Here is an 8,659-nt window from a genome sequence, read left to right on the forward strand (position 1 = left end):
AAAGAAAAGAAAAGAAAGGAAAAGAAAAGAAAGGAAAAGAAAAAGAGAAGAAAAAAATAAGAAGAAAGAAAGAAAGAGAGGGGGGGGGAAAAAGTCTTTGCCCTCCCTCCTGCTTCCGAGCCAATGGTGTGAGTCACCCCTCGACGTCAGGCACCAGAGAAGGCTCTGATTGGCCCGTGGGGCGTTTACTCCACTTCCCAAAGGAGGAAAGAGCCGGGGAGCCCCCAGAGGGGGGAAAAGAGGGGGGCGGCTCCGCAGCGCCTCACTCGCGCAGTCCCCGAGCAGGGCCGGGCAGAGGCGCAGCGCAGCTCCCCGGGCGGCCCCGCTCCAGCCACGCTCCGCACTCGCGATGGCTTCTCCTTCCAAAGCGAAGGAGGTTTTTTCCTCCGACGAGGAGGGCCCGGCGGCCGGAGCCGAGGAGCACCACAAAGTCAAGGTGTCCAGCTTGCCGTTCAGCGTGGAAGCCCTCATGTCCGACAAGAAACCCCCTAAAGAGCTGCCGCTGGCCGCGGCGGGGAGCAGCGCCGACGGGGCGACAGTGGGCACCTCCAGGAACATGCTGCTGCCGGGCCACGGCTCCCGGGACGCGCACAGCCCCCCCGGGGCTCTTACAAAAACCTTCGACACCGCTTCGGTCAAATCGGAAAACTCGGAGGACGGCACGTCCTGGATCCAAGAGGCCGGGAGATATTCCCCTCCGCCAAGTGAGTGGCCGGGGTGCGGCGGGGAGGCGGAGGGCAGTGCGGGGCCGGGGAGAGCCGGGAGGCGGCACCGCTCCGACAGCGGGTGACACTGCGAGCCCCGGGCTGAGCTGCGCTGCTCCCGACACGGGATGCTCAGGGCAAGTTGGGTAGCTGCATTTATACATATATATATATATGCGTGTGTTCACAGTTATGCGTGTTTGGTTTTTGTATGTCGCCTGTGTGTTTACATAGAAGTTGAGTGTTGATAACTTTACCTGTGTGTATCAATATCTAATGTTTTTGTGCCGTACAATATTCAGGAGCTCCCTTTCCCTACGTACAGCTCCCCAGCTGACAGTTCATACCTTTATGTTACCCCCGTTACACTGAGAGGTGGAATTTCTCCTCCTCACAAAGCGATCTCCTCTCTCTTTCTAACCTCTCGCACTGTCTACACGCTCTGTCCCACCGGTGTTCTTCCCTCTCCCACTCTACACGCTGGCTGTCAAAGTCCCGAGCCGGGCCTGACCTCGTTCCCCCCCCCCAGTCCGAGCTCTTCCCTTTGCCTCTGTCACTCCCAGTCCCAAGCTGACAGGTCGCTTTTTAAACCTCTTTGCCGTCCTACCTGCGCTCCTGTGCTGAGTTATTTCGGTGAGATACCCTCCGTCGACCTTTTTTTCCCTTAAATTTTAATTGCTTTAAAAAATAATAGCAATAATCTCGCCAAAACTACCATCACGAAAAGGTGAAAAACGTATCCTGGCAATGCTGGACTCTGCTTTCCTATTGCCAAGAGCCTTTGTGGGTAGACAGCTATATTAGCAGATCGGTCTGTACCGACTCGCACCATGTAAACCAAATCCTCTTTCTTGAAATGAATGATTTTACCAAACAGAACAACTGGACAGTCACAGAGAACTTGCTACCATAAACCACCACTGCAAGGAAGTTTAGTAATATTACAACTTCTGTATTTTGAGAAAAGTCGCTTTGATTTGGCTTTTGGCCACTTTGTTTGCTTTGCCATTACCCGAATTAATTTGATTTCTAACCTTCTGAGAGGGATGGGAGGAAAACAGGCCGCTCCTGTCAGTGCTGTGTAGCGTAGGTTGAGATTTTCACTTACTCTCAAGTCCTCTGGAAACCCGAGAAAAGATGCGGGTGCTGCAGCTCAACCCCCCTCTTCTAACAAGGCAAGGCCTCATCTCCCAGTTACTGGTTGTTGTTGTTGTTTTAAACTTCGAAATTCCACCTCTTTCTCTATTAAAATCGGTAGTTCTCGGCATCTGGAAAATACCCTCACAAAGAACTTCAGTGTGTAGGTTGTTGAAGTCCGCTGATTTCAGGGGGAATTTGGGGCAACAACAACCGGGGATGGGAGCCGCAGCTCGGGAAGGTCCTTCAGCCTCGGTCCTCCTCCTCATTGCCCGCCCCGGCTCTCGGCCCCGTCGGAGCTGACGGGACAGTGCGAGACACAAGCGGTGCTCCCAGCCCGTCTGTCCGCGGAGCGCTTTGACGTCGGGATTATTAACGCTGCGAGGGGAAGAGCTGTGAATGTTAGATTGTAAGCAGCACGTAGAGAGGAGCAGGTGATGGGTTTTGTCCGCATTTGGCCAGAAAACGGATGATAAACGGGGGGTAAATAAATAAATAAATACGTACAAAGCGAAACAAATGACTGCAGCCAGCGCTGTAGGACGGGCGCGGGGTAATCATCATTGCAGGCTCCGCCGAGGCGACCTCCGGGCTTCTTATCGGAGTTTGGCAGTGATCTGTGGGGCGGTAGGAGAAAAAGCTGTGAGCGTTTGGGTGTATTCCGAGAGAAATATTTCTCTGGGATTTAGTTTAAAAGCGCCTTACAGCACTTTCCCGAGCGCAGCCCCAGTCGGGACAGGACGGGTAAGCTGACAGCCGAGGAAGGCGCTGCGGCAGCGGCCGTCCCTGTAAACCTCAATCCTATGGACGCTCCCTTCGGCAGCGGTGTCTGTAAAGGTCTTCCATAAAGGGAATCGGTCTCGATTTAAAAAGGGAGAGTGGAACAGAGGGGTAACTGGTAGTGAATTAAACAAGTTTTAGCAGAGCACCGAATGTCAAGGTTACCAGCTTCATTATTAAAACGATCCAGCGTGATCGTAAGGCGGCGTTTGACAACTTGTTTTCCAAGAGGGATTTATTTTCAGTGTTCAGCATCTGGGAGATGAGTAGGAAGATCCATTTCGCCTTTATTTTTTAACCTGTTTTCTCTCTCCCCGTTCTTTCCTCGTGAGATTTTTTTGCTTGCAAGTTACGTGCTGCAACAGCATCGTGGTCTGATGCTGAAGTGAAAAAGGAAAATGAAAAGGGTTCAGAAAATACGCAGTGAAAGCGCTGGCAAGTGCATGAACCGGGCACTACAGAGCATACAAAATTTAGCTGCTGCTTAGGAGCCAACAGCGCATCGTTTTTCTGTATTAAACTGTGAAGTTGGTGGTTTCTTGTGGGTCCTGAGAGTGATTTGGAACCCAGTCAAATTGCAAAGCTCTTCATGCCAGGTTTGCACGCCTTCCTCGTTTTTTAGAATTGTAAGTGAAATGTAAAATGAATTGAAAGACAGCTCAGCTATGCGCCAACTTGGGAACAAGTGCCCAACCTGGTCTGGGTTACAAGGAAAGCACAAAATGTACCAGATTCCCTGATTTGTATTGGCTACAGATGCTGCAGTTGTCTGAGGTAAACATGACCAATGTCACAAGAACAAGCACTGAATGAGAAGTGAGGCATTTTATTCTTGTATAGTATTTTCCGAAGAAAACAGAAAACACAGCTTGAGGAAATAAGAAGGGAAATCTGCTCTTGATTTCGAAGGGAGAAGAAATGGGAATAAAAATGCTCAGTTATCCGAAACACAGCAATTATCATACACTGTTCTTCAGCTGTCAGCATGAGCTCCGGCAGGGCTGATGTGTTGCTGCTGGCGAAGTCCTGGCATGGGTCTCTCTCACACCACGGTGCCTTTGTGAATCTCCTGCTTTTGCCTACACATTTGTCCTGTGCTGTGTTGGGGTTACTCCTGCAGTTATGCTGCTGTTAAGACAGCTATTTCGCATAGACCCTTATGATCCTAAAGTGATCTGCTGCGTATCTCTTAAATCCTTTGTGCTCTGTTTGCCTACAAGCTAACTCCTTAGAAATAAGGATTCAAAATTTCAGGACCTCTGCTGAAGTACTGCAACATAAGTTTGTCCAGCAGGAGATTTGCAGTGACATTTGTGAAAGATCCCCTGTTTTGTGGGTGTCACCTGATGGGACATCCTCTGGCACAGGTTCTCCCTGAGCCATCTCAAGCGCCACATGTCTCTGCAGAACACCCGGGTCTCCCTGCTTTGTGATAACCGGCCTTTCCCTTCCTTGCAGGACACCTGAGCCCTACAGCCTGTACCCTGAGGAAGCACAAGACGAATCGGAAGCCCCGCACCCCATTCACCACTTCCCAGCTGCTGGCCCTGGAGCGCAAGTTCCGCCAGAAGCAGTACCTGTCCATCGCCGAGCGAGCCGAATTCTCCAGCTCCCTCAACCTCACAGAGACCCAAGTCAAAATCTGGTTCCAAAATCGGAGGGCCAAGGCCAAGAGACTGCAGGAGGCTGAGCTAGAGAAGCTCAAAATGGCAGCGAAGCCCATGTTGCCGTCGGGGTTCAGCCTCCCTTTCCCCATCAACTCCCCCATCCAGGCCGCCTCACTGTACGGAACATCCTACCCTTTTCACAGACCTGTGCTTCCTATCCCACCTGTTGGACTCTATGCTACTCCTGTCGGATATAGCATGTACCACTTATCCTAAGGAGATCAGAAAGGCACAGTGACAGCGAGACAGACTTCCTGGTGGATCTCGTCCAGCCCCAAGAATGCAGTACCCAACCGGTACTGGCTGTTCTTTCTGCACACTTCTATCTACCACCCCGAGTGTACAGGAGTTTGCGTTAGCAAAGCAAGGCATCCTGTATGCAACAGGCTGGGTGTCTTCAGAGAGCGCTCTGAGTGCTCAAAGTCTGATCCTCAAAGTGTTTTAAAAAGAAAAAAAGAAAAAAAAAAAAAAAGAAAAAAAAGTAAAAACGATTTAAAAAAAAAATCAAGCAACTATAGGGTTTTTATACGGTGCATGTAAAATTAGGCTAAGAAAGAATGGGTGAAAAAGAACAATCTTGCCTTATGGAGGCAGAGATTTCCCAACAGTTTCCTGATGGGACCCGAGCTGTGTTTAAAGTAAAAGGGGTACATGCCCTAAATCCACACTCTCAAGTGTCATCATTTAATATGGGGGCAAGGGAAGTGAAATAAAAAGCTATAAGCAAGGTGTGTTGGGGGGGATGGAAGGAGGGGTTGTTTTCTTTTTTTGCTGTCGTTTAAAGAAAGCAGAGCCCTTAGATACAGACACCGTGTAAATAGAAACTTGACCCAGTAGAGTCCAAGTAAAGTTCAGAGCCAGCAAGTTCCTGCATTACTAAGGGTAAGGAAAGCTTTTCACATCCCAGACCTCCGCAGACCTTTTGCAACAAGATGAACACCGGGGCCCCTAAATGCTTGGAGGAAAGAAAGGGCTTTACCCACCAGTGGCTCTTGTAATGCCTTTATGTGTGTAAATCGCTTCAGCGTTTTTAAAGCACTGTGAGGAGAGGTGAAGTGCAAGGCAGGCTGCTCTTTATCTCTTCCGATTGGCGCTCGTAGAGTTTTTGTTTTTTCTTAGAGCCAGGTAATCTTGGCTCTGGGATCCTTCTTGAAAACCAGGAGGGAGGGATGGAAGTTTCTGGGGAAAGAAGATGTGGGTTGTTTTCATAGTGGTGGTAAGCAAGGGTTGTCGAACTCTTCTGCGGAGATGTTTGGGGTTTTTTATTGGTATCTGCAACAGCCTGTATTAAATAGAAGAATCCCTCGAGTCTTCCTCTCCTCCCCTTGCCAAGGATGCCAACTGAAGTGACTCATACTTCAAGCCCTTCTAAAGAGAGATCCAGGTATCAAAACCAGACAACACTACCTGTGGGACGATGGGTTGCCAAGAGACTGTGTAAGCTCTCCGTCCCTCTGGGAGCTTCCCAAGTGCTGGCAGTGTCATCGTTCCCTGTCTTCTCCTTGTAACTATTGTATTATATGTATTACTCCTGCTAAACTTTGCGAGAAAATTACTCTGAAGGTTGTGGAGCACTGAAGGCAGAGCTTCTCCTGGATTTATTTTCTTAGCATGTTGATAAGAAACCCTTCTCTGTCCCACTCCCACCACTCCCAACACCCCTCCCCTCCCCCCTAAAAAAAAATAGAAAATGGGAAAAAAGAAAACAAAAACCTCCTAAAAAGTTTTAAAAAGCCACAAAGTTTTACTGGTTTTGGTTTGTTTTGACCCAGGCACTCTCACTGCCTGGGACCCACTATAGATGAACTTCCTGTCTCCCTTCCCTTTACCCCCAACTTTCCATTATAGGAAAGTCCCTTTGAAAGGGATGCCTTGTACAATTTTATATATTTTATTGAAGATTTATTATTTCTTATCTCTTATTTCGAATTAAATTAAAAAAAAGAAAAAACATGTTTAATTGTGTGTGGGTCTGTGAGTGTTTGGAGTTCTTTAAAAGGTAATGCTTCTCCGTGTGTGTTTTGCACTGCTGGGTCAAGTTCAAAGGAATGTTTGGGTTGCCTTTATGATTATTTCCCCTTCTGAATCTGAAGTGAAGCCAAATTTGCTGCACATGAAGGTGAATTGCAAGTCAACAATTCAAAGTTGAGAGCCAAACCTTTTATGAGGTTTCCTTGTTTTTAACAACCCCTTTTAGGCGCCTCTGTTCTTTACAGCGTCATATTCTGGAGATGTTTCCCTCACTTCTCTCAGCTCACGCGCCCTTCTCTGTTGCTCAGGCCTCTCACCTCAAATCTGTCTTCGGTGTGTGGCTGGTCTGTGCCCCAGCCATAGTTGGGGGTCATAGTTGAGGGTCCTTTGGTACAGGTCAGACTTAGCAGGGACCCTGTGGTACTCCTGCACGGGGCGATTACAAGGATCCTCTGCGCTGTCAACCTGTCCATTGCTTTTGGAGCAGCCTCAGAGAGCAGGTGCCTGACCTCAGCCCTCTCTAGCAAAGGGAACAGGAGTTCGATCAGATGAGAGAGATCGCCATGAGCCTCCTTTACCACGGCACACCACAGTCTCATGTCGACCCTTGCGTTTTGCTGTAAAATTAGGAGTGACCTCTGCGATCCCAGCTGGCAAGAAAGCTGCGTTTGCCTCTGTTGGAACAGCCGGGTTGATGAAATAGGGATGCACAAAGGAAAGCATCCCCGTGCCCAGAGCCTATTCCGGCCGTGCCCGTCCCCCTGCCTCCCGCACAGCTCCGCGCTGTCCCAGACGGGACGGGATCGCGGCTCAGTACGGGGACGGGAGGCCGGGGAGCTCTTCCCGAGCAGCGCTGCGGCTCCCGGTTAGCAGCTCTCGGGGCGATCCTTCCCATCTCAGCCCGACTCGGACACAAACCCTGCTTTGCAACTGAACAGAACAAAGCTGGGGGGACCCAAACTCCACGCAGACTTTCCAAACCGGCGTTTACTGCCCCGTGAAACCGGAGGCAACCGCTCCTTTCTCGAGTTCCCTGTTTCCGAGGCATTATCCCCTCACTCCGGGGCAGGGAGAAGCCTCCTATCCCCTTTCCCTCCCCATGCGATCGTCCCGAGCTTTTTCTCAACCGGTTATAAATAAACCAGCGGTACTTTTTAACCGGTATAAATCAGCTGTGTCAGGGATTACAGCTAAATCTTTTCGCTGGAAACTCTTTGAGCGCAGGAGCTTTGTGTGTGTTATGATAGATCCTTAAATGGATACAGATTTATTGCAGAACACGAGGGTGTTGAAGGAAAAGCTTCCAGAACTCGGTTACAACCTTTGCTATGGGAAAGGCAGGACGGATCCGTGACACCTTCCCCGAGCTCGCGGATGGCATGACAGTTCACCCTGCGCCCATTATTAACTTGTTCCAATTAAAGCCTTCAGAAAGGCCGAGTTAATTGAGTATTATATTTTATTAGGAGGGAGGTGTCAAGCTTTACTCATGAGACTTCATCATCGGCCTAATGGGAGCTGCCCCGCAGGCAGATTTGTAACTGAATAAATTACAGCGAGGCAGGGAAATCAGAATGCTACCATTAAACGCGATGCACTTACTGAAATTCCTCCTCCACTTTCGCAAGAGGCTGGGGAGGTGTGGCTTTAATTAGTTATTTTAATGCAAAGTTAAATTGTTCCCAAAGTATTTTCTGACACAAAGCAGATGCGATGATTAGAAATTGAGTGAGACTGAAAGGAGTTGGCATCTGTTCCAGGTACATCTATATATTTTAAATTTCCAATAGAAAGTGAAAAATAATTAGAGCAATAAATAATAAACATTAAAAACAACGCCATAAATTATCCCGATCCTTAAAATCCCGACTTGCTGAACGGCGGCTCAGGGCAGCCGGGCACAGCGCGGCTCTCCCGGGACCTTAATTCACGAGCTATGGATCTGTTGACATAAACAGTTAGGAATGGGCTCACTGACTCGCTCCGGCCAAGCGTTCATTACAGAGAGCCACGGGCGCTCGGAGCCTGCATTTCATGTTGTCACATCGCCTTGTCAAAGCCCGGAATTCCTGCATTTTATGGGGAAGGAGGAACGTTCGGTGGCTGCGGCGCGTCTGAGAGCCGGCGTGCCAGAAAGCGCCGGGTTTGATCTCCGCCGGGAGCCGCGCTGCGAGGCCGGGGGCGGCCGGCACCGAGAGCGGCGGCGCCGACGGGAGGACCCCGGGCCGGGGAGGAGCCGCCCCCGGCTGGGCACCCACGGGAGGGTCGGTGAGGGAGCGGCCACCTGCTCCGCATCCCCGGGACTCGGGTTATGGCCGGGGGCCGGGTGTGCGGCTGGGATGCCGCTGCCCACCGAGCCCGGCCCCTGTGCGATCCGTTGAGCCGGGGATTGACGCGCAC

The 8,659-nt window shown here is 50.2% G+C and overlaps 1 protein-coding gene across 1 annotated transcript; it reads left to right on the plus strand.

Moving 5' to 3' along the window:
* Window positions 1–226: 226 nt before the first annotated feature.
* MSX2 (msh homeobox 2) lies at window positions 227–6,140 on the plus strand. Its single transcript, XM_015876418.3, has 2 exons — window positions 227–704; window positions 4,080–6,140. The coding sequence occupies exons 1-2, from the start codon at window positions 350–352 to the stop codon at window positions 4,502–4,504; spliced, it is 780 nt and encodes a 259-aa protein (XP_015731904.1). The 5' UTR covers window positions 227–349; the 3' UTR covers window positions 4,505–6,140.
* The last annotated feature ends 2,519 nt before the right edge of the window (window positions 6,141–8,659 follow it).

Source organism: Coturnix japonica, chromosome 18 (assembly GCF_054131305.1).
Source record: "Coturnix japonica strain WE chromosome 18, WE-NBRP24, whole genome shotgun sequence".
Classification (NCBI taxonomy): Eukaryota; Metazoa; Chordata; class Aves; order Galliformes; family Phasianidae; genus Coturnix; species Coturnix japonica.